Raw genomic sequence first — 24,625 nt, 5'->3', positions numbered from 1 at the left:
TACGGTTTCAAAGCTTTAACAACAGAACTTGTTCCAAAACAGAAACAAAGAATGAGATATCCAAATAGCACAGGTTCAGCTTCTTACAAATACGAAATAACTCGAAACAGACCTAAAATCAAAGGTCTGTCTCTCTCCATAGCCTTAATTACAGTCTTGAGCTTTTTTCAGGAGAGGCACATTTGGTCGCCTTCGTCTTCAGTGGCTTGAGAACAAAAGCTCTCTCATAATAGTGATTTGCAACTGCATACCTTACTCATGTGATCTAAGGTTAAACACCACATGACAGCTAGCAGAGATACATCCTAAGTTAATTATCAATCCACTAGGTGCTCAGAGAGCTCTTTAGTTTAGCTCAATTGAATTTTCCATGCCACTTTAGCAATACACATACAGAGCATATAAATATATTTTTGTCCATTTCAATGTACAATTAAACAATTACACTTAACAGTCCTATGCCCTGGTTCCTATGTGTAAGCACAATTGAATTCAATAGAGCTTACTTTTAGGAACATAGAATAGCTGCTTTATATTGAGTCAAAACATTGGTCCATATACACTGACTAACAGGAAATCAGGGTTTCAGACAGGGGCATTCCCAGTCCTTCCTGGAGATGGCAGGAACCGACTCTGGGAGCTTCTGCATGTAAAGGAGATGTTCTACCACTGAGCTATGGCTTTCCCCCTTTTATGTCTTTTGAGTAGATGCACACGGCAACAGATACTTGATACTAATAATCCAAATCTTGAAGATGAAGGAAAACATGAAAAAAATATTTTTGAGCTAGCAATATCTGCTATCAAGGTTATGGAAGACACACTACATTGACATATCAAAATCAGCTACTGTAAGAAGTAGAAACGGGAAAACGAGCATGCAGTTTTTCAAAACATATACACATTTGGTCTTCCTTCTTGAATCCCACTAATATACATTTGGTTTAGGCTTCATCTTTCAGTTTGTGTTGCTGTTTGAAAGCTAATTTAGTTGTTATTTGTTGCTTATTAAGATTCTGTGTTGTAATGAGAGAATGTGAAAGCCATGGCAAGTGTGAAGATGAATAATTCAAAGTGGATTGCTTTGTACATGTTCGCATGCAAATGTGAAACTTGACTGGCATAAAAAAAAAGATGTTTCAGAAATAAAAAGGATATGGAGTCATCAGCGCTTAGAGTATGTAAAAGTGGTGCTGTTGTAAAACTTGTTGACCCAGTTGCTTTGCAACTGCGGGGGGGGGGGGAGTTACTCAATTCAGAGCACAATTACTCTCAGGTGCTGAGGTCCCCCAGTAGCTGCTACAGCCTGGAATGTGAAGCAGGGGCACTGGGAAGGGAGCAAAGCTCACTATTAATGGAGAGTCATTTTCATGCAATTGCAGCTCTTAGTCTGGCAAGTGTCGGGAAGGTGCCATGGACTGCAATTGCTCAGAATGGTAATTCAGTTCTCTCCAAAGGCACTTATATGAAAAACATGTCAGATTAACATTGCCAAACTGCAAGAGAAAGGCAGGCTGTTTCCCCTTACAGCCTGTGTAACATTTTCATCCATCTCTGAGAGCCATTTTATATAGTATTCAATATGCATCTGCTTCATGATATTCCTTCATATATCCTCTCAAGAGTTTTGTTTTGTTTTGTTTTTTTAAAAACTAATAATGCAACATTTTGGAAGTTGATTTGGGAACCAATAATGCAGCATTTTGGAAGTTAATTTGGGAACTCACCCACCCCGTTCTTAATTTTTTCCCAAAAGTGGCTGTCAAAGTTGGAAGGAGGGTTCAATAAAGTGTGTACTACAATACATGGCTTCTGGTTCATGCAAATGTTTGGAAAGCTGCTTTTTCTGTTCCCCTGTTCCGTGGAATGCCATTGTTGTTGGGATGCGATAGGTGCCCACTGGAAACAATGGAAGACACCTATTTCCCAGCAAGCTTTCCCAGCTGGATGTATAGCTGTCTTTTATCTTTGTAACATATGCAATAAATATCAATGTGAGGAAATCCTTCTGTAGCGTCTCGTTCCAGGTTGCAGCCCGGGATGGATATATTTTAGAATGATCATAGCTCCTTTACCATAGAGAAGTAGCACATCAGGAAAAAAAGATTTACCAAAGCCCTATCCTTGAGGCACTGGGGTATTTCAGGCAGGGAGCCCTTCAGTTTGGAAAACAACATAAATGTAACACACACCTTTCCCCAGGTACAGTGAAGTAGTACAGTCCAGAATTCTACCGCATTAGTCTGTCACCCAAGTCTTCTTCATACATTATAATAAGCGGGATTGTGGCTGCTGACCTCTCTTTGTCTTCCTATGCATGTTCAGCATAATATCTAAGGAAAACCCACCATCATGGGGTAACCAACATGGTGCCCTTCAGATGCTGTGAGCCATGGCCAATACGTGGGAGTGATGGAAGTTGTAGTCCATCTGGAGGCACCATGTTGGCTACACCTGACATACACAATAAAACTTTTCTACATATGGGACTCAGCTACACATTTTAAGTGTGTTGTAAAGTGCATTATGCAAATGTGATACTAGATGGTGATGGTGAGCTATTTCGATATATTTTTCAAAACTTTTTTTAAAAAAGCATTTTCACAACGTGTTTTTTTTAATATGTGTCTTGATTCCACCATGGACTCTCTCTATGCCATCGGGGTCAAAAGGAAAAGCAGGGTCTCCTACTGCACATGCAGTCTGTACCTATACAGTATAGGCTCTTTCACAAGTTATGTCAAAGAGGCATGATAGGAAGAACAAGGAAAGTGGGCATCACCCTCTCCCCCCTTCCTTACGCACATTCATCATAATGTGTGAAGAAGGCTCTAAGTATTGTGTAGAAATGGGTGACGGCATACCGTCTTTGTCAGGACAGAACATGTTCTCAATTTATTTCTGAAGTGATCAGTCTGATAATCTGAAGAACTCGCTTCCACATATCCGGGCTGACAGAAGCATAAATCAGCTCTTGTGTTCCCAGTCTCAAGATGAGCAGCAGTTCATTATAATTCTGGACAGGATATGGATGCATTTTTCTCTTTCTTTTTCTTTAGCACTTAGAAAGAGCCGTTGGGATATGAGAATCAACACCAGGCCACCCTTTAAACTCTCCATAGGCAGTACATCCCAGATTTGTTACAGCAGGGGTAGGCAACCTAAGGCCCGCGGGCTGGATGCGGCCCAATCGCCTTCTCAATCTGGCCCGCGGAAATCAGTGTGTTTTTTCACATGAGTAGAATGTGTCCTTTTATTTCAAATGCATCCCTGGCTTATTTGTGGGGCCTGCCTGGTGGTTTTACATGAGTAGAATGTGTGCTTTTATTTGAAATGCATCTCTGGGTTATTTGTGGGGCACAGGAATTCGTTCATTTCCCCCAAAAAAATATAGTCCGGCCCACCACATGGTCTGAGGGATGGTGGACCGGCCCACGGCTGAAAAAGGTTGCTGACCCCTGTGTTACAGGATGACATCTATCCCATCTCAACATACAATATGTGTGTATAAAGATCTGCCTCATTACTACTGTGAGGCTTGACATGTGTGTCCCAAGTTGTGCTGCAGTTGGAGACCTTTGGATAGGGAACAAATATTTTGCCAGTGACAGTAGGCAGGGCCCTGCGAGGTGGGTCTGCACTGCACTGGCCTCCCAATGCTCAAGTCACTGTTGGTTACCAACAGGGGGGATGGCGAGGTGCTGAAGAAGTAGGCATGGTGCACATGCAGCAGCGGGAGAAACCTGATTGGTTCCATCATGGCTGTGGCCACACTGCCCCACCCTCTCCCTCCCAGTAACTGGCAGCAACCCAAGCACTGGGAAACCCAGGAAGCACTGCAGCCCAACCCCAATCTGCCAAGGACCGCCTACATTTTCTCTCAGTAGAGGGTGAAGCCGTATGGGGTAACAGCATTGACCTCTGCCTGAATCCTTGGGCAGCCACTGCCAAGTAGCATAGACAGTTCTGAGCTCAGTGGATTGTTTGGTCTAACTCAGTTTCTCATCTCCAGACAGCTGCCGCTCCAGATACTTACAAAGGAAAGATTCAGCAGAACTCTTAATAGGCAATTGTTAAGCGTGTAAGGACAAAAGAAGTAATTATAATTTAACAGTTTTCATGTTATTCTATTTTATTAAAGCAACTAGAAAAAAATATTATGATGGGAAGATCTCACGTAGATGAAGGGAAGCAGTGGGGAGGAGGGGAGGGTTAGGTTGAATTTGGGAAACAAAATAATATATGGGACAGCAAAGGATTTAATAGATTCTTATAGAATAGTAATATATTGTAACCAGAATAGAAGTTCAGAAGGGGAAGTAAATGTATTTTTTAGTATTTTCATTATTGTAATAGTTGTTATTATTTCTTATCGGTAGAAGGCAATGTTAATTTAGGCTTCTTTGTTTGGCTGTCTGTATAATTTTCTTAAGTCAATAAAAAAAACGAGCACAAGACTGTTCAGAAAATTATAGATGCAGATTTATCGAGCATAGAAGCTGCAGCCAACAGGCAGCCAAGGATCCATCAGCCGACAATACCCACTTTGCAGCAGCGGGCAGAAGTCCAGTCAATGTTGGCACACTGGCAGTGGCAGACAGTATCATCACGAATATCCCAGGAACCACAACCCATTCCACAGGCACATCCAGTGGCCTTGTGACCTGAGGGTGGGGGGGGAGTTAGAGAGAGAGGCAGCAGAGCGTTGAATCGCCATGGGATGGAGGGGGCATAAAACTCCCTTGTTACAATAGCTCCACTGGCTACAGGTCTGTTTCTGGGTCTAATTCACAGGAGAGGGCCTTCTCAGTGGCTGCTCCGAAACTTTGGAAATCCCTCCCTAGAGAAGTTAGACTGGCTCCCTCCTTGTTGTCCTTCCACCAGCAAGTAAAGATGCAAGTGCATGCTGTGCTAATGATCCAGCTAAGCAACCCAACCAGCTGCCTCCAGCTCTGAGCTTATATATTATACTGACATCTACACAAAGGAAGCAGAGATTTGTGGAAATGTGTTTTGCGTCTACCCACAGAGGGAGTTCTGTTCTTGCCCTTCTGGCCACCATGAGCCCACTTCTAATTTCCTCTCAATCTGTTCTCCTCTCCCAGCAAAGTGTCTTACCTGAAGGGCAGTGGGCATCAGCAGCACGTGCAAATGCATCTGTGCAAACCAGCGGGCTCTTCAACAGGACAGAGGACACTCCAAGAAGAGTCATGAGAGTTCAGGTTATACTACATGACATCCTTGCTCAAATAGAAAATGCTTTCTTTGTTCCTCCTGCTATTTAAACAGTTACAAGCAATAGGGAAATCAATCTGAAGCTGTGACCACAACATGCATTTAAAGCACATTTGTCCCCAAAAGAATGCTTGGAACTGTAATTTGTTAAGGGTGCTGGGAGTTGTAGTTCTGTGAGAGTTCCTGGGATACTGGGAGGAGGATGTTTTAAATGCAGTGTGTGTGTGTGCGTGCGCACATTTAACCACATCAGAAATCCCACTCAGGTTTATAGGTATTATGCCTCTCCAGGCCACAAAAGTCCCATTCTCCCATGGGATTATTTCTGACAGCAGGTCAGGCCAGGGGCTACACTGAAGAGGACAAATGCAACAATGATTGAACACTTTCATGTTTGGGCTGTAGGTTTCATATTCCACTTGCCTTTCTGAGGTCTCATGTTTATGTTTCACAGGAAGGCAAGGAAATAGGGTGGGAACTTACACGACAGGCAGAGAAGAGTGGCTTGTCGGACTCATAGTTAAAAACACTGCCCTAATACCAGCCCAAGATTCAAGACTGATTCCCATGTTATAGATATCACATGAATCTTTTTGGATTTCTTGTACAACCTATATATCAGTAGAACCTGAAGATGTTCACGTTAACAAACTTTAATCTAGCAAAAACAAAAAACATATAAGGACTTTTCTGGTATGAGTAATCGGATTATGGTTCAGGGTAAAACTTTGGTGATAACCCTGGGTTCCCAGATCTTCAAAAGAAGTCCTATGACTTTTAATTAGAAACAGACAGTCCTGGATGAAACTGGGAATCTTAGAATGACAATGGGGCACAGAGCTTCAAACATCATAAAGGGACCCTGGATCCTATCCAAATACCTTTGGAATCAACTGCTTCCTGGATCTTCTGGTTAATCTGACTCTCTGGAATACATGGATAACCACAGGACTGCTGATCACTTGCATATTTTGCAGGAATTAAGACAGCTAAGAGAACGAAAACGATCAGTTTCATCATGATGGTGCAGAACTTCCTACAGAAGGGGGGGGGGGGAGAGCAGTTATTTCAATGCATGAATCTCAGCTAAAGCATCCATGACAGACGGCCATGCCCCCAGTAGGGCAGGTGCTTTCCCGCAACCTGTTGACACTCACTCTTACAACCACTTCTGCAACCTATGGCTACATGTCATCACCACTTCCACTTACGGCCATGGGTCTCTCAGAGTCACTAGAGACAAGACAGAAGTCCTCTGTGAAATGCTACACTGGAGAATCCCCTAAGCCTGACCCCAAGGAGGGGCCTGAAACCCTGAACTTTCTGGTGGCAGCAAGGAACCTCTACATATGGGCAGAGCCGTAGCTAGGTGATCTTGCGCCCCTGGCAGAACCATCCAGATTGCACCCCCTAGCTATGGACTTTTCTTTCTGCCTCTCCTCCAACCCCAAGCCCCCCACCCATTCAATTCACCCTCTATTAAAAACCTTTTCTTATGAGGCAATAATTGATATTTTTTTATAGATGTATTTTTGGACATATTTAAAGCCGATTTTGCACACGCCCCTCTCCTGCGCCCCTGGCAGGGGCCCACCTCACCACCCCCTGGCTACATCCCTGCATATGGATGAACAAACTGAAATGAAATCCAAATACATTATTTACCTAGGTTATGCATATGACCAATGTGGTATGAGGTCGGACTACCCCATAAGGCATGAGCTTGCAGCTTGGAGATGCTCCCTAAACTGGTGCTGCCTCTTAATGCTCAGGTGGGAAGGGTGACTGTCTACCTTTCTTAGCTGCCTCATAAAACAACCATGTCTTTTCCTGCAGAAGGCAGTCCTAAGCCACAGAAATTCATGCACTCGTGATATCTAGACTGGCTGTTGAAACATGAGCAATTTGTACCTGTTCTTAAAAAGTCTGAAAACCTACAAGCCTCCATCCTTTAATGCAACTGCCAGGTTGTTGTATGGAGGTGACCAGATAGAGTAGGCACCTCCAAACTCAGCCCTCCAGCTGTTTTGGGACTACAATTCCCATCATCCAGTGGGTGTAGTGAGAGCCAGTGTGGTGTAGTGGTTAAGAGCAGTGGACTTGTAATCTGGTGAACAGGGTTTGCGTCTCCGCTCCTCCACATGCAGCTGCTGGGGGACCTCGGGCTAGTCATACTTCCCTGAAGTCTCTCAGCCTCACTCACCTCACAGAATGTTTGTTGTGTCAGAGGAAGGGAAAGGAGGTTGTGAGCTGCTTTGAGACTCCTTAGGGTAGTGATAAAGCGGGATATCAAATCCAAACTCTTCTTCATCTTCATCATCCCTGACCACTGGTCCTGCTAGCTAGGGATGATGGGAGTTGTAGTCCCAAAACAGCTGGAGGGCTGAGTTTGGGGATGCCTGAGATAGAGCTATTGGGCAGTGCTCACATAAGTAATTTCACCACTCAGAAGCATCTCTCTAAACCTAGCAACCAATATGGCACACAGCATATGCTGACATCGCTGGGGCCTGCCTACGATTATTCCCTCCCCCCCCCCTCGCTTCACCTTGTCAAAAAGCACATACCTTGAGGAACTCAAAAACTAATGGAACAAAATCCACCCCAGCTACAATAGCTAAAAACTAGTCAAACTGTCACAGTTCTGCCAATAGTATAATAAAATCAAATCATTGATGTGAGGAGGTATTAAGAACCCCTCCAAGACTAGTGTGTGATGAAGGACTCTGCTGATGAAGAAGAAGAAGAGGAGGAGGAGGAGGAGGAGGAGGAGGAGGAGGAGGAGTTTGGATTTGATATCCCGCTTTATCCCTACCCCAAGGAGTCTCAAAGTGCCTAACCTTCTCCTTTCCCTTCCTCCCCCACAACAAACACTCTGTGAGGTGAGTGAGGCTGAGAGACTTCAGAGAAGTGTGACTGGCCCACGGTCACCCAGCAGCTGCATGTGGAGGAGCGGAGACGCGAACCCGGTTCCCCAGATTATGAGACAACCGCTCTTAACCACTACACCACACTGGCTCCTCTACCATTCATCTACCATTCTAATCAGATTTTGTGCACAGAATAAGGAATGCAGCTTCTTATCGTACACCTCCAGCCTTGGGCTGCTCCTGACTCCCTGTGTTTGTGGTGTTTATTTTAAATTATTGCTCCAGGTGCACCCAAACTCAGCACTAAAAATGAGCTGTATGTGTCTTTCTTTCCCTTCTAAGCCTGGTCTTTCTGTGATCTTAAAAAGAGGGATGTAGGGACTTCCAAAGGACTCTGCCACCTTTCCTCTAAAGCCTGATATCACTGTAATATTAAAGGGGGAGAGAGTCACGAATCCTCTCTCAGAAGCTTTGGGAGGTTTCCTCCTCCCTCTTTAAGACTGCAGTGAGATTGGGAGTAAAAGAAAAACTCTCAGAGGCTTCTCCCTGTCTTCCCTTTTAAGCCTTATATCACTTAAGCGAAAGGGAGCGAAAGGGATTTTGACATTGGGATTGCTCCTCTAATAATTATTAAATTATTAGATTATCAGGAAAGAAAATATGACATTCCTAAAAATAAGTTTAAATGGCACACATGACAACATATTTCTGCTATGTAACTTGTGCCATTGTTGGGTTGCATTGGTCACAAGAAATGTTGCATGTACACATTTCACCATATTTTCATAATGCTAAGAACCTTAGCAAAGAAAATAAAGTTTAAACATATCCATTTTTATTTTCATTTGTTATGGGGGTGTGTTATGTGCTTTTGTGACTAATGTAACACTCAACCATTGTAAGTTTGTCATAAGCTCATCTGATTTTGTTCCTAACGTAACATAGTATTGTCCTGTCTTTTCACCAAATGAGAAAGCTAAACTATCAATACAATTAACCTATTATCTATTTTCTTGAAGAGGTCATTAACTGAACTTTAGGGGAAGAAAACAGAGAAAATCCAAGCCATCTTGTTGCTTTACTCAGATGTAAAATGCCCTTTTGAAAAACTGTTTGCCAGATTGTGAAGCTTTTGAAGATTATCTTTAAAATGATATAGAACATGTTAACTATATATGAAAATGAGAAATGAGTTGACATTTTCATGGAGGTACCTCACTCTTTTAGATTTAAGGTGTGTATGCTGTGTGATTTGCTGCCTGCTTATATTGTAACTTTGCTGTTTGAAAGTGGCATCCGTATACCCTGTCATTTTCATTTCATGTAATAAACCAAGCGTTGTTTATTCCTTTGGCGTATGAGCCTCTTGGGGTATAAGGTTGAGGCTAAAAACACATTCATAATGGACGAGTGCTTTAAATCCAGTAAAAAATCCTAAAGTTCTTGGGAATGTGCATAGGAATACAGGTGAGTGCTGGGTTCAGGTGCATACCTTGTAAAGGACCCCTGGATGGTTAAGTCCATTCAAAGACAACTATAGGGTTGCGGCGCTCATCTCGCTTTTCAGGCCAAGGGAGCCTGCATTTGTCCACAGACAGCTTTCTGGGTCATGTGGCCAGCATGACTAAACCACTTCTGGCGCAATGGAATACCATGACGGAAACCAGAGCACATGGAAACGCCATTTACCTTCCCGCCACAGTGGTACCTATTTATCTACTTGCACTGACTTGCTTTCAAACTGGTAGGTTGGCAGGAGTTGGGACAGAGCAACGGAAGCTCACCCTGTCGTGGGGATTAGAAACGTTGACCTTTGGATTGGCAAGTCTAAGAGGCTCAGTTGTTTAGACCACAGCGCCACCCGCTCCCTTGTAGTACCCTCTGCCTGCCCCCTGTTCCCATTAGACCTTTGCTGCCACCAGGCAGAAGCCATGTAAGCACTGCCACTCCACCCACCCTGTGTCAACAAGTTACTGCCTTTCTAATATCTTTCTCCCCCTTCCCCCTGGATCAAGCTCTGGCGCCACTACCTCTTCCAGCCACTACAGGAAGCCCTGCTAGTCCTTGACATTTGAGTGGCAGCACTGACCACACTGACTCCGCAATCTGCGGTGGAAAGGCAGGTGGAAGCTCACTGGTTACAGCACCTGCATTTTAAGCAGAAGGTCCCAGGTTCGATCTCAAGCACCTGCAGGAAGAGCTGGGCAAGACTCCCTGCTTGAAACCCTGGAGAGCCACTGCCAGCCAATGTAGAGAAGCACGATGAACTCTTGGCAATTTTGTGTAAGGCAGAAGCTTCCCAGTTTCTCATCTCTGGGCAGCTGCCACTCCAGATACATTCAAAGAAAATACTTGAGCATGAGAAAATTAAACGTGCATGTTTATTGAGCATAGAAGCTGGAGTCAACAGGGAGCTGGGGAGATATCAGCCAACAATGGCCACTTTGCAGCAGCGGGCAGCAGTCCAGTCAATTCTGGCACACTGGCAGTGACAGGCAGTTTCAGCACGGATATCCCAGGAACCACAAGCCATTCCACAGGCACATCCAGTGGCCAGGTACCCTGGGAGTGGAAGAGAGAAGTTAGAGAAACAGGCAGGGGAGCACTTTTATCCCCATGATGTGGAGGATATCCACCTGATCAGACACCATCACAGTTGAGGTGCAAGTGCTCAGTGTGGGATATTGCAGTCAAGCTTAAGGGGTTAAGACCACAAAATTGAATTCCCAGACTCGTCACACCTGCTCACCTCCGGTGAAGAAGAAAGTGAAGCTTCCTTTGTTTACTCTCTTCCACAATGTGAAGCTAACCAGGCAACATGTCTGGGCTTTTCCCCTGTATTTTTCTGTATTTTGTAACCTAAGAATTTTCTGCCTGTGCCTTTCCTGCTGCTACATGAAATAGCTCCTGAATAAGACCTTTGAAGTTTGTAAGTAAAACATGTAAGTGGACTAAACAGGAAATTAGAAGGTCTCTATTCCTAACACTTCACTGTTGCTGCACATTTTGTGTCTTTTAAACTCTACTGGGGCTCTCTTACTGGAGCGTGTTTAGCCCCGCACTTTGGATCTAGGGATCGTTTATTAATTACCCCACATCTCTTATTAATTACCTCACATCTTTTATTAATTAACCCACATGGGTGATCTATATTTATCTCCCACCCAACATATGGCACTGTTGTGCTAATAATCCAGCTAAGCAACCCAACCAGCTTCCCCCAGCTATGAGCTTATATTTTATATCATATCTACAGAGTTCCATGGAAATTAGTTCTCTTCTTGCTCCCTTGGCCTCAGTCTTTCTGCTCTGGATTTTCTCCCTGTCTGTTCTCTCCTAGCAATATGTCTCACCTGAAGGGCAGGAGACATCAGCACCACGTGCAGAAGTGCTTGTGCAAGTCAGCTGAGCCTTCGCGAGGATTGAGGACACTGCAAGAAGAGACAGGAGGATCAGAGTTACACTGAATCAAATAGAAAACTTGGTTAATTGTGCAATTTAGACAGTTACAGGAAACAGAGGCTTCATTCAGAGGCTATGTACACACCATACATTTAATGCATATTTGCCCATAAAAGAATCCTTAGAACTGGGGTTTGTTAAGAGTGCTGGGAACTGTAGCTCTGTGAGATGTAAACTACAAGTCCCAGGATTCTTTGGGATGGGGAATGTGATTTAAATGTATGGTATAAGTATATAGCACAAAAGGGAAATCTCACTCAAGCTTCTGTGAGTTATGCCTCTCCAGGCCACAAAAATCTCATTTTGCTGTGGAATTATCGCTGACAAAGAGCTGACATTCTCCCTCTTTTTAAGTTCAGAGCAGAGCTTCTCTCAGAGTGCTGGTAGTTGCATAGGTGCTTTTCTCTCTGTCTGTGTGCCTCTGCAGTTCATGGGTGGTAAACTGGTTTACCTAGGAGAGTCCCTGGAAAGTTGGGTGGAGGTGGATCCTTGCTTTTGCTCCGCTAGCTAAAGCTGCACTCCTAATGCAATTAACTTGGGAGTTGGAACCATTGGATTTACTTCTAAATAGAGAATTTACTTCCAAATCCTAATAGTTAGGATTGCACTGTGAGGTGCTGACTTTCCCAATTCAAAATGGGGTTGTTCTTTAAAATACAAAGCTGCAACCTTAACTCCATTCACCTTGAGAGTAAACACAACTGAATTCAATACAACTAACTTCTGAGTAGACATGTTTAGTCTTAACTGTAAGCTGCCCAGTTAAAAATGGTGGCGTTCTAGTTCCTTCACAGAGCTACCATGTCTAGAGTGGTTTAACAATCAATCCCTCTTCCCAGCAACAGTTTGGTGATCCAACAGCCCAGAGTTCCCATATCTTGGATGCAGACCCAGAAGAAACTGGGAATCATAGAATGACAATAGGGTCCAGAGTTTCCAGCATCATAAAGGGCACTCAGATCAAAATACCTTTGGAATCGACAGCTGCCTGGACCTTCTCATTAATCAGACTCTCGATAACACATGACTGAGCACTTGCGTACTTTGCAGGAATCAATGCAGCAAAGAACAGGAATATGGCGAATTTCATCATGCTGTTGCAGAACGTCCTGCAGAGATTAAAAAATGCAGCCGCCTTGTCAGGAATCGCAGAATCCAGAGGGCAAGGATTACAAGTAGAAATAGAATCATAAGAAGACACAGGAGTAATATATTTGTTTGGACCAACTGAAGATCCCAGTTTGAGGCCATGAGGCCTTTTTTCATATTACAGAGGCCACAAGGGCAGAAGCCTCACAAGAAATATGAGGCCTCCAGGATTCTTTGTGCTTCCAGAGATTGGAGGGTAGGGGCACTGCTTGGCTGTCAGTCTTAGGACTTCCTGTGCCTGCCCTCTATGCTTGGTGGGCTGCAATACAGGCTCTGTCAGCAAAGGGGCTGATACCCTGAACTGTCTGATGACTGAAAGGTAGGTTTCATTTAAAAAAAAGCTCAACATCTAGATTCATTGCATCATAGAATTGTAGATTTGGGAGAGACCACCACAACAATCACCTATCTAGTCCAACCCCTGCAATGCTGGAATCTTTTGTTCAGTGTTGTATATAGCCAGTGTGAGATGAGGTAGAAACTCACCTCCCCACCTTAAGATACTAGTTGGCAGTTTGGAGTGCTCTGTAATGTGCTGCTGCCTCTTGATGCAAAAGTGGCAAGGGTGCCTTACTTTTCTTCAGCTGCCTGGTACAACTTCCTGGAGAAGACAGGCGTAGTCACACTGTAATTCATGCACTAATAGCCTCCAGACTGCACCTACTGAAGCACACTCAATGTGAGACTGCTCCTAAATGGAGTCTGAAAACTTCCATTGGTCTGTATTGCTGCTGCTGGGTTGTTGTTTGTGGTTACCTGGATAGAGGCTATATATAGAGAGGTGGTTTAGCTTCCAACTTTCACACAACCCTTCCTCAAGCACTCTGTCTTTGTCTGGGATATATATATATATATATATATATATATATATATATATATGGAAAGCAGAGGGGAAAGTGGGTGGGTGGGAAGATGGAAAGATGTTGCTGGTAGAGAACAAGGGAGGAATTCATGGTGAGCTCCAGCACTTCTTTTCTAGAAAAAGAGCACTGTGGATAATCATCATCATCATCATCATCATGATACTACTACTACTACTACTACTACTACTACTACTACTACTAATAGTAGAAACTGTGAGAATAATCTGGAACATACCAGTGAATAAATCATACTGAACTCAATAAATAATAATAATAATAATAATATTTCTATGCCACCCATCTTACTGGGTTGCCCCATCTACTCTGGGTGGCTGCCAACAGAAAATTAAAAACACAATAAAACTTCAAACATTAAAAACTTCCCTCAGTTCTGAGTAAAAATGCTTAGTATCGCCAGGTAAGGCTACTCAGTCTTTACCCAGTTACCTGGGAGTAAGCTCCATTGAAAACAGTGGGACTTACTTCTGAGTAGACAGTGTAAGGCTTCATTTACAATAAAGGAATAAACACTCCCTGTGTTTCCCAAGAAATGACCGGCTGGTGAAGCATTGCAATTAAAGAATGTAAAGTGGATTGTTCATGTTTAGGAAGGGCCTCGTACGCCAGCTTCATCTGGTGCAGGTATTTTATTTTCCGTATAAATAGGATTCTGTTTTTGCTCCTACACACACACACCACATTTAATTGTTCCACAAAACATGGAGGGGAGGAAAAAGGAAAACCAGGACATTCTGTGATCAAATCAGAAATTGGGATTGCTTCTATAATTCTGGGACTGTCTCTGGAAAATTGGGACACTTGGAAGGTATGCAAATAGAATCTGCAGCAGAGTAAAAAGATATTTCATCCAGTGCTCTCAAAATGTGACCTCTACTGAGGATTCAATAGGAAATTCATTGACTGGGTCCACTAGAGATAAGCTATTAATCAATCAGTCATTTATGAGCAAGAGTTAAAAATATATATTATAAAGCATTAATGTTTGACAAGCTTCTGTTGAGAGCCTTACTTAGACTATGTACTCAGAAGATACAAAATCCCACCTACCATACATAATACCTTGTCAAATACCCTTACCTTGTCAGAAAGCACTTACCTTCAAAAACATGAATTTCTTTCAAGAAGTTTCATTGACTGAGCAAACTGCTCCCCTTTAAATACAGCTGAGCTGCAAAATCTCTAATCCAATTGGTTTACCTTTTCAAAACATTTTACACCCCTTGCCCCAGGTGCTGTCCAGAACACCACCTTGCACAATGTTCTCACAACGTTTCCTTGTTTAGCTCACAAAGCAAAGGTCAAAGAGACAGAGCATGCTTTTTGTCCAAAACTCTTGGTTGTGAAACTCTACCGCAATAAAGGAATGTGGCAACTAGCCATGGAATTAGGACATTCCAGGGGTTTCCCCCTGGACCTACCACTCTTGCGATCCAGCATAAAAATGAGAGCCTTGTTACTCAATACAAATTTGCAAACAATAGGAGCACAGTTCTTTTATGCTAGCTTCCAGGAAACCAGCTTTTGAAGAAAGTTCTTAGTGTTTACAAAGGTGTTTTACAGGAAGGTAGAGGCTGAACATGGGATACATGGAGGTATTTGAAAGGGTGGGAAGTGTATTGTGGTCATCTATGTATTTATATGTTCAACCTTTGGAGATTTTGCTCAACAACTTTGCCGGATTTTCACTTTTTGAAATGTGGCAACCCTAAACTAATCGAACAAAACTCAGCCCAGCTACAATAGCGAAAAACCAGTCAAATTGTCATGATTCTGCCAAGAGTACAATCAAATCAAATCAGTGACATTGAGAGGTATTGAGGACCGCTCCAGACCGGTACAGATTTTTGTGGGTGTATTCTGCAACATTTCATTGACACAAAAATAGTGAATTAGTGGTGGATTTATACTGCTTATTTGTTCAGCAGTGCTTCCCCAATGTCATTCTTACAAAAGCTGAAGCTGTCGAAGAGACCAGAGACCCAGGTCACTGAGCCTGAACTTCCACAGCCACCAGGAACCACCATTGGCAGAATTCGCAGCAGCAGCAGCTGATATGTTCTATGCTTATGATATTATTTTATTATCTTGCTAATTATGCTGTTTTAAATATACATTTTATATTTGACTTCCTTTAGTAATGTTTTCTTTTGAAATGCTTAAGATTTTGTTTTAACTGACTTTGCTGTGTTAAATGTGCATCCTTTCAGATAATAAGTCGTACCTTGGAAGCTGAACGGAATCCGTTCCGGAAGTCCGTTTGACTTCCAAAACGTTCAGAAACCAAGGCGCGGCTTCTGATTGGCTGCAGGAAGCTGGGGAAACACAGCCAGATGGGCAGGATATAAATATAATAATAATAATAATAATAATAATAATAATAATAATAATAATTATTATTATTATTATTATTATTATTATTTCCTTTAAGACTCGTGAACTTGTCACACCAGGAAGTAGAAGAAGATGGATTTCTGACATCTCTCAACAGCTGCCACTCCAGATACATTAAAAAAAAGACTAATCCAAAAGAATGTTCATAAAATCATAGAAGTGAGTTTATTGAGCATAGAAGCTGGAGTCAACAGGGAGCTGGGGAGATATCAGCCAACAATGGCCACTTTGCAGCACCGGGCAGAAGTCCAGTCAATGTTGGCACACTGGCAGTGACAGGCAGCTTTGCCACGTATATCCCAGGAACCACAAGCCATTCCACAGGCACATCCAGTGGCCAGGTACCCTGGGAGTAGAAAAGAGAAGTTAGAGAAACAGGCAGCGGAGCACTTTTATCCCCATGATGTGGAGGACATCCACCTGATCAGACACCATCACAGCTGAGATGCAAGTCCTAGCCGCTGCTATCCTAATGACACAATTTTAGACACCCAACCAGTTTCCCTCAGCCATGACCTTGGATTTTATACTCATGACCACACAAAGCAGCAGAGATCCATGGAGATATGTTTAGCTGCTACCCACAGAGTAAGTAATTTTCCTGTCCTCCATGTCCCTGCACGTAATACCCTCCCAGTCTCTGCTCTTCTCCCAACAATAAGTCTTACCTGAAGGGCAGTAGGCATTAGCACCACTAGAAAATGCGGTTGTGCAAATCAGCCGTCTCTTTGCCAGAATTGAGTGCACTGTAAATAAAGACAGGAGGATTAGGGTTCTACTGCATGCCATCATTGCTCAAATAGAAAAGCTTTCTTTGTTCTTGCTGCTATTTAGACATCTACAAGCAACATAATATTCATTCTGATGCTGTATACACCCCATACATTTGAAGTACAGTGGTACCTCGGGTTACAGGCTCTTCAGGTTACAGACTCCGCTAACCCAGAAATATTACCTCAGGTTAAGAACTTTGCTTCAGGATGAGAACAGAAATCATGCTCTGGCGGCGCGGTGGCAGCAGGAGGCCCCATTAGCTAAAGTGGTGCTTCAGGTTAAGAACAGTTTCAGGTTAAGAACAGACCTCCAGAACGAATTAAGTATGTAACCAGAGGTACCATTGTATATTCCTTGCCCTCCAAGAGAAGGCTTGTATGCTTGACCCCATAGCTAAAAAATCATCCTACTCCTTCAAAGATGCAAGATTGATTTCCATATTACATTTGTCACATGAATCTCTCTGAATTGCTTGTGCATGCTATATATCAGTAGCTCCTGAAGATGCAAAATCTTTCACACAATCGACAACTGTACAGTTCACATCTCTTAAGGAATTATCAGGGCAAGAGAAAAGTTATGGCAGGCATCTCCTAGTCTGAAAACTTTTTTTTTAATCCTCTTGGTTCTTGGTTGCTCCTTGTTAACAAAATTACTAATCATTTTTGTGTCTGTCTACACAAAGACTGGGAGCAGAAATGAGTGTCTCCCCAGATTTCTCCATCTGAGCCAAAAGAAAACAAGGCTAAACATTAGCGTCGCCACTTTCTCTTCCCTTGATTTAAAGCAAATTAAAATTAAATTATGTGCCACTTCAGCTGTAAAGCAAACAATTAACATTTCTGTTTCCCCTACATCACCATTGTGTGTTTTGCAACTGCAAGAAAAACAACAACAATTTGCCAACCAATTTTCAAAATTAGTATGATATGTTCAGTTTTGCATTTTAAACTCACTTAAATTAGAGCATCAGCTGTTATTTCTGTATTAGACTCTTAACTATGCATTACAGAAAATGCCAGCTATCCTAACATAAATTCTTTTCTTTTTTTAAATACTTTTTTATTGGAATATTTACAACATAACATAAACACCCCACCCCAATACACAATCCGCCCTCATTAAACGTGAACATAACATACAGTGAGCATAACAATACATACAACGAAATAAAAGACTTTATCCTGTATTTAGCCTTCTTATTTTTTTTTATAAACTGTTTCCTTTATGAATAATTATTAAGATTTTCCTAATTATAACTTAAATATCCACAAAGTCTCCTGCAGACATTAATCGAAACAAGTCCAGGTATGTATTTTAGGGCACTGTTTTGTGAAGTATTCTCTGCATCTTCCCCATGCTTTTTGAAACTCTTGTCTAGTGTGATCTCTAATTAGAGATCACAATTAGAGCTAACATAAATTCTTTAATGCAGCAGAATAACAAAAAAACAACAACAACTCTGAATTGCAGCATCTCCAGACACTTTCCAATGAGAAAACACATCTATGAATCAAACAAGATCCCCCAGTTGAAGCAAACTTTACCAAACTGGAGTGAATTTAATCTAGGAAAAATGGAAGGATTTTTCTGGTATGGGTAATGGGTTTACGGTTCATGCCCCTTTTTACCTTACAGTGGGTAAAACTTAGGTGATGCAATAATCTCCAAATGAAGCATTCAACATTATTATTAGAAACAGACAATCCTGGAAGAACCTGGGAATCTTAGAATGACAACAGGGAACAGATTTTCAAGCATCATAAAGGGGCCTTGGATCCAAATACCTTTGGAATCAATTGCTGCCTGGATCTTCCCATTAATCAGAGTATCGATAACACATGACTGAGGACTTTTTGCAGGAAACACCACAGCAAAGATCAGGAATATGGTGAATTTCATCATGCTGGTGAAGAATTTCCTGTACAGATTTTAAAAAAATAATCCAGCTATTGCATACTCTGCCATGCCACGAATGGCAAAATTTGGAGGAAAAGCATGAGGAGGTAGAATCATAGAGTTGGAAGGGACCCTGAGGATCATCTAGTCCAGCCCCTGCAATACAAGAATATGCAGTCATCCCATACGGGGATTGAACCTCCAACCTTGGGATTATCAGCATCACAATCTAACCAGAAAGTAAGAGTCAAGTCATAAGAAGACATAAAGGTAAAGGTAAAGGGACCCCTGACCGTTAGGTCCAGTCGCGGACGACTCTGGGGTTGTGGAGTTCATCTCGCTTTACTGGCCAAGGGAGCCGGCGTACAGCTTCCGGGTCATGTGGCCAGCATGACTAAGCCGCTTCTGGTGAACCAGAGCAGCACACGGAAGCGCCGTTTACCTTCCTGCCGGACCAGTACCTATTTATCTACTTGCACTTCATGCTTTTGAACTGCTAGGTTGGCAGGAGCTGGGACCCCCCCCCCCCATTGCGGGGATTCGAACTGCTGACCTTCTGATCAGCAAACCCTAGGCTCTGTGCCACCTGTATAGGAACAATGTATTTATTGGAACCAAGATACCAGTATGGGGCCGTGAGGCCTATTACTTTTTGTATTACAGAGGCCACGTGGGCACTGCATTATTCCCCATAAAGGAAATGTAAGGCTCCCAGGATTCTTGGTGCCACTGCAGAGAGAATTCCCACTCTTCCCTTTTTCACTTCTGCTTCCAGTCAAGGGAGGATGGGAGGCACTGCTGTCTGATTTAGGACTTCCTGTGCCTGTTCTCTGTCCTTGGTAGGCTGCAATACTGACCCTGACATTTTCCAGTGCTGGTGCTAAGCTCGCTGAGGCTGAGCACTGTCAGAGAATCTGTTTGGGGATTTTCTTTAGGTGTGTTTCTTTTCATGCAGGACACACAGTGTCAGCAAACCTGCACTAGTGTGGTTTAGTGGTTAAGAGCAGTAGTCTCGTAATCTGGGGAACTGGGTTCGCGTCTCCGCTCCTCCACATGCACCTGCTGGGTGACCTTGGGCCAGTCACACTTCTCTGAAGTCTCTCAGCCCCACTCACCTCACAGAGTGTTTGTTGTGGGGGAGGAAGGGAAAGGAGAATGTTAGCCGCTTTGAGACTCCTTCAGGTAGTGATAAAGCGGGATATCAAATCCAAACTCTTCTTCTTCTTCTTCTTCTAGAAGAAATCTAAGATTATAAGTCATCATCACTATTTCATTTATGCCATAAGTCTCTCCGAGTCACTTGAGCAAGACTAAGCTTCTTTTTGAAATGTTGCACTGGGGAGAGGTGGAGAATTGCACAAATGTGACCCATGGCTGAAAACCTGAACTACCTGGTGGCTGTAAGCAACTGAGCGGAACCTCATTCAGATAAGACAGAAGTACTGTTGGTCATGGATGGGTATATAGCTAATGTGGTACTGAGAGTTACTAAGAGACCTCTATTGTCCTCACAGAGCTACAATGACTAGGGTTGCCTGCAAAGACGGGTTGATTCTTACACCACTCTAGGAATTGTGGCCCTGGGAGGGAAATAGGGATATCCTAACAACTCTCAGCACCCTTAACTACAACTCCCAGAATTGTTTGGAGGAAGCAGTAACTGTTTAAAGGGATATCATCGTGCTTTAAATATATGGTATGAATTTGGCCTGAACCTCCCAGCCAATACTACAGATAGCATATGCTGATACATCTGGGGCAAACTACATGTTACATGTCAATGTGTGAAAGACAGGATCAAGGTTTTCATTTTCTATATACAGAAAAATATAGGACTTTCAGTGCACAACCTCCATGCCGAAGGGCATATGAAACTCCCCCCCCCCCCCGGCTGTTTTAACTCTCATTTCTATCCCAGTGGAATTCCAGAAGTATATTGCCCAGGATAAATGGGCATCTGGGATCAGGAAGGGAGAAAGGAAGATGGAGGGCATTTTGCGTGTTATGTGTAGTTTGTCCTTCAGAAAAATAAAAACACCTTGGAGAAGGAGGGAATCAATTAACTTGCAGAAGGTGGTGATCAATCCCATGGTATAGCTTAATTATTATCTATAATCACCACCAGGTTGGTTTTTTTTTTTTTTTAAAGTTAATTGAAACTAAGGTCCTTGAAGTGCAATTAAGATGACATTCCTAACCCAACTCAATTTGAATCTGCCGCAGAGTCATAAGAAACCACTATGAATACCAATACAGATACTTCCCTCAGCCTTCTCAAAACATTGTCTCTACTGAGGGTTTAATTGGTAATTAATTAATGAATTAATTAAGTCTATTAGAGATAAGCTATTAATCAGATCATTTATGAGCAAGAATTATCAATATATATCTTAAGACATTAATGTACAGCATCAATGTCTTGATAGCCTTACTTGGAATATGAATCCAGAAGATATAAAAGCCTGCCTACTGTTATTTTTCATCATTACTTTGTCAAAAGCCACGTACCTTCAAAAGCACAATTTTCTTTCCAGAAGTTTCATTCACCAACCAAACTACCCCCGCTTTAAGTACAGTTTTGCAAACACGCCCACCTGACTGGTTTCACCTTTCAAAACATTTTACTCCTCTGCCCCAAAGGTGCACATATACAACCTGTCCACAATAGGGACACCCCCTAGAACACCCCATTGTACAATGTTATCACAATATTTCCTGGTTAGCATTAGGGGTTGGGGCATCCTTACTGCTGAAAGCTTTTAGTGATATAAAGCTACTTCAAACATTTTTTATGCAAAACAGCCAAGACTGTGCAAACAGCTTTCACTTCTCAGCTGTCCATTTACAGTGGTGTGGAGGCTGAACACCAGACACATTGAAGTGTACCTGTAGATATTTGAAAAGGGTGGCATGTGCACTATGGTGTATTTATTTATCATAAATATCCTGGAGACATACAAAGGAAAACAGTGAGAATTAAACCATACAATAAAACCGTTTTTATAGTCAATGAAATCAACCCATCAATAGATCAAATCCAACCCTAAGATAGACACAAATTAAATATCTGAACAACCATTCCAACAAAACTAAGCCCAGCTACAAAGATAAAAACCAGTCAGATGGTTGTGTTTCTGGCAAGAGTAATAAAATCAGTGACATTTAGATATATTGGGGGTCCCTACAGACTGGTGGGAGTCTTTTTACAGGTGTATTTTGCAGCACATCATTGACAAAATGTTATTGTCTTACTGGTGGATTTATACTGGATTGTCCATGCTTCATTCCACTTTATTGCATTATTGCCGCCTCGAGAGGCAACTACACAGCACAGCACAAGCAGGGCTGACAGCTCCCCAGCTGCACCCTGGGACCTGAGCCATGTGTAGAAGGGACTTCTGGCTAGGACGGAGTGTCCACCTCTGATTGCACACCCTTCCCTTTAAAACTTTACTGCTACCAGTTGAAAGGATTTAATTTCCTACAAGGCTACCTTCCACCACACAGCCTAAAACCATCCCTGGGTCTCCCCCAAGGACCTCCAAGGTGGTGTGGAACTGGACTTTTAGATGTGGGTGCTGAATCAATGGAGACCCCCAAATTTTAAGATTAAAGGTTTAAAGTTTACTAAAAAGATTTTTTTTAAATAATTGTTATGAAGAAGGTTAAACATAGGAATGGTCAACAGCATACACAACTTTCCTCCCATGGCAGCAAAAGGCACAGTCAAATAAACACAGTTCGCTTTCCACCTCTCTACAGTGGTACCTCAGGTTACATACGCTTCAGGTTACAGACTCCGCTGACCCAGAAATAGTGCTTCAGGTTAAGAACTTTGCTTCAGGATGAAAATAGAAATTGTGCTCCAGTGGCGTGGCGGCAGCAGGAGGCTCCGTTAGCTAAAGTGGTGCTTCAGGTTAAGAGCAGTTTCAAGTTAAGAACGAACCTCTGGAATGAATTAAGTACTTAACCCGAGGTACCACTGTAGTTGCAAACAGATATGTAGCTTAGCAGAGAATGATACTCTTAATTTCAGGGTCATAGGGTTGAGCCCAAAGTTGGGCAAGTGGAATGCAAAGTCAGGGATCATAGCTCTCTGAGAGTTAAGTTCTCACCGTCAGGATTCTGTGCCAGCAAGGTAACAGTGTCTCTCACCTGTTCCTTTGGTCTGTGGTCCAGCAAAGCGCAGGGTTGATCTTTGAGATCCTTGAGTAGCAAAGAGGAGGTCCTGTTGGAGCTGTGAGCTAACCATTGAAAAGTAAAGTTTCATGCTAACTAATCTCTATAGGGCTTCCTGAGAGAGTGAATAATGTAATGCCTAAGTTTTTTGAACTAGTGTCATTCCTGGTAGCTTACCATTGTGTTTACTGAAATAGATTTGAAGTATTGGGGGGGCGGACATGCTTAATTATGGGAAGGCCACATCTTTCTCTCTGTAGTTCCTGAATAATAGGTGTACCACAAAAAAGATTTCATTGTCTATGTGGCGTCTGGTTCCTGCTTACGAGAGGGTGATAATTAATGTTTGCTGGTGAACACAAAGATTAGATATAATGATATTTTTGCAACTCTTAGGAGCAGGATGTTTATACTAAGGTCTAGTGACTTTCTGTGTGATCTACTATAATGTGTTTTTCTTGCGGCTGCCATTGAAGATGGTCCAGAGGCTGCACTAGTGTACAATGTGTCTACTGAATTGGTAAGTGAGGCAGCCTGGTGGAATCATGTGTCACCAGTCCTGAAAGAAGTGAATTGGCTTCCAGTGAGATAACAAACCCAATTCAAGATATTCCCACCAGCACATAAAGCCCAAAATGGCTTGAGACCCAAATACCTAAAATTGTGCCTTCTGAACATCAAGCACCTCTAGACTCTGATCTGAGTTGGCACTGACTTGTGGCACATAACAGGGCCTTTGCAATCAATGGTTGTTCCCCGTTTGTGGAATGCCATATGCCTCCATCATTCTTTCAGGAGTTCACATTTCGTGTCCGCAGAAGACTGTTCCTTGCGACCCTCAGATCATTAAGCAAAATAATGTTTTTAGAATGTTTTTATCTGAAACTGCTTTTAGAATATTTTAGCTATTTTAGAATACTTTTTTAAAATGTGGATGTGTTTGGGCTGTTTGGGCTGTAAAGGCAAGATATAAATTCAACAAATAAATGTAAGCTGTAAAAGGCACTCTATGCTGTTGAGGATACCTGTGTTTTGAAAATGATGGATCAAGAGCACCCCCTAGCTACAAAAGCACAGGATGCTAGAGCCTTCCAGCCTTCTTCCCAAAGCTGAGTGGGCTTTAGGAAGGTGGCAGGCAGGTTCTTGGACCCCGTCAAAACACTGTGCCTCCCTAAGCTGGGCAGAAGCTTCCTGGGATTTGGGAAGGAGGCACCAGTTTTCCTATAATTTGATATTGCTGGATAGTTTTGATGAACTGCAAAAGCATTTTTAGTTTGCTTTCTCTTGCCACCCTGGAACTTTTCTTTATTAGTGCCACTTTATTTTGTACGATTCCTTGCAAATGAAGGAAAACAACTTTTCTGTTTGTATATGTTGATACTATAATTTTGGTTACTGGGGACAAACAGGATTGTACAAAAACAAGATTGGGTGCAGGCCTGGCCAGAACATAGACATCCTGACTGTGACAAAGGTGACCTGTGTGCTTGCTTGCTTGCTTGCTTAACAGTTGTTGGGAACTTCAAGGTCCCTGCTCTCCCTTCTTATGGTCTTTGTATTGGACCTGGAGACTCCAACAGAGAGCATTCCATGTCAAGAAGGAGGGCAAGTGAGCACTTTATCAAATGACAGGGCAGGAGTTACACGGAGCAGGGCCTTTTCACTGGTGGTGCCCATTGTATGCCTTGCTCTTCCAATATCTCTTTTGGCCTGTATTTTGGAGCTTTATCATTTAGGAAGACTTTGGAAGAACTGGTTGACAAGTCTTATCAGTTGTTGACG

The 24,625-nt window shown here is 42.6% G+C and overlaps 1 protein-coding gene and 2 long non-coding RNA genes across 3 annotated transcripts; all 3 read right to left on the bottom strand.

The window, feature by feature from the left end:
* Positions 1-4,055: 4,055 nt before the first annotated feature.
* RETN (resistin) lies at positions 4,056-7,811 on the bottom strand. The gene is made up of 4 exons (XM_083726066.1): positions 7,803-7,811; positions 6,117-6,271; positions 5,119-5,196; positions 4,056-4,664 (listed from the first exon to the last, which is right to left on the bottom strand). Exons 2-4 carry the CDS (start codon positions 6,253-6,255, stop codon positions 4,528-4,530), a joined length of 354 nt encoding a protein of 117 aa, XP_083582192.1. The 5' UTR covers positions 6,256-6,271; positions 7,803-7,811; the 3' UTR covers positions 4,056-4,527.
* Positions 7,812-12,650: 4,839 nt separating this feature from the next.
* On the bottom strand, positions 12,651-14,856 carry LOC310838560. Its single transcript, XR_014561038.1, has 3 exons — positions 14,697-14,856; positions 13,203-13,317; positions 12,651-12,676 (listed from the first exon to the last, which is right to left on the bottom strand). It is a non-coding gene; the product is annotated as an uncharacterized lncRNA (long non-coding RNA).
* Positions 14,857-16,284: 1,428 nt separating this feature from the next.
* On the bottom strand, positions 16,285-21,508 carry LOC310838561. Its single transcript, XR_014561039.1, has 3 exons — positions 21,173-21,508; positions 16,660-16,737; positions 16,285-16,337 (listed from the first exon to the last, which is right to left on the bottom strand). It is a non-coding gene; the product is annotated as an uncharacterized lncRNA (long non-coding RNA).
* Positions 21,509-24,625: the final 3,117 nt, after the last annotated feature.

The sequence above is a fragment of the Podarcis gaigeae genome, assembly GCF_964106915.1.
Source record: "Podarcis gaigeae genome assembly, chromosome: 2".
NCBI classification, from domain to species: Eukaryota; Metazoa; Chordata; class Lepidosauria; order Squamata; family Lacertidae; genus Podarcis; species Podarcis gaigeae.
The sequence above is the reverse complement of the archived record's forward strand: the minus strand, read 5'-3'. Positions and strand labels throughout refer to the sequence as shown.

Bases quoted from the DNA above. Each gene is read 5' to 3' on its own strand.
- RETN (XM_083726066.1), bottom strand. From the start codon at position 6,255: ATGATGAAACTGATCGTTTTCGTTCTCTTAGCTGTCTTAATTCCTGCA. The intron at 5,197-6,116 runs GTATTTGGATAG...CTCTTCTTGGAG, and splicing joins GGAAGCAGTTGATTCCAAAG to TGTCCTCTGTCCTGTTGAAG. The intron at 4,665-5,118 runs GTAAGACACTTT...CCCCACCCTCAG, and splicing joins TGATGCCCACTGCCCTTCAG to GTCACAAGGCCACTGGATGT.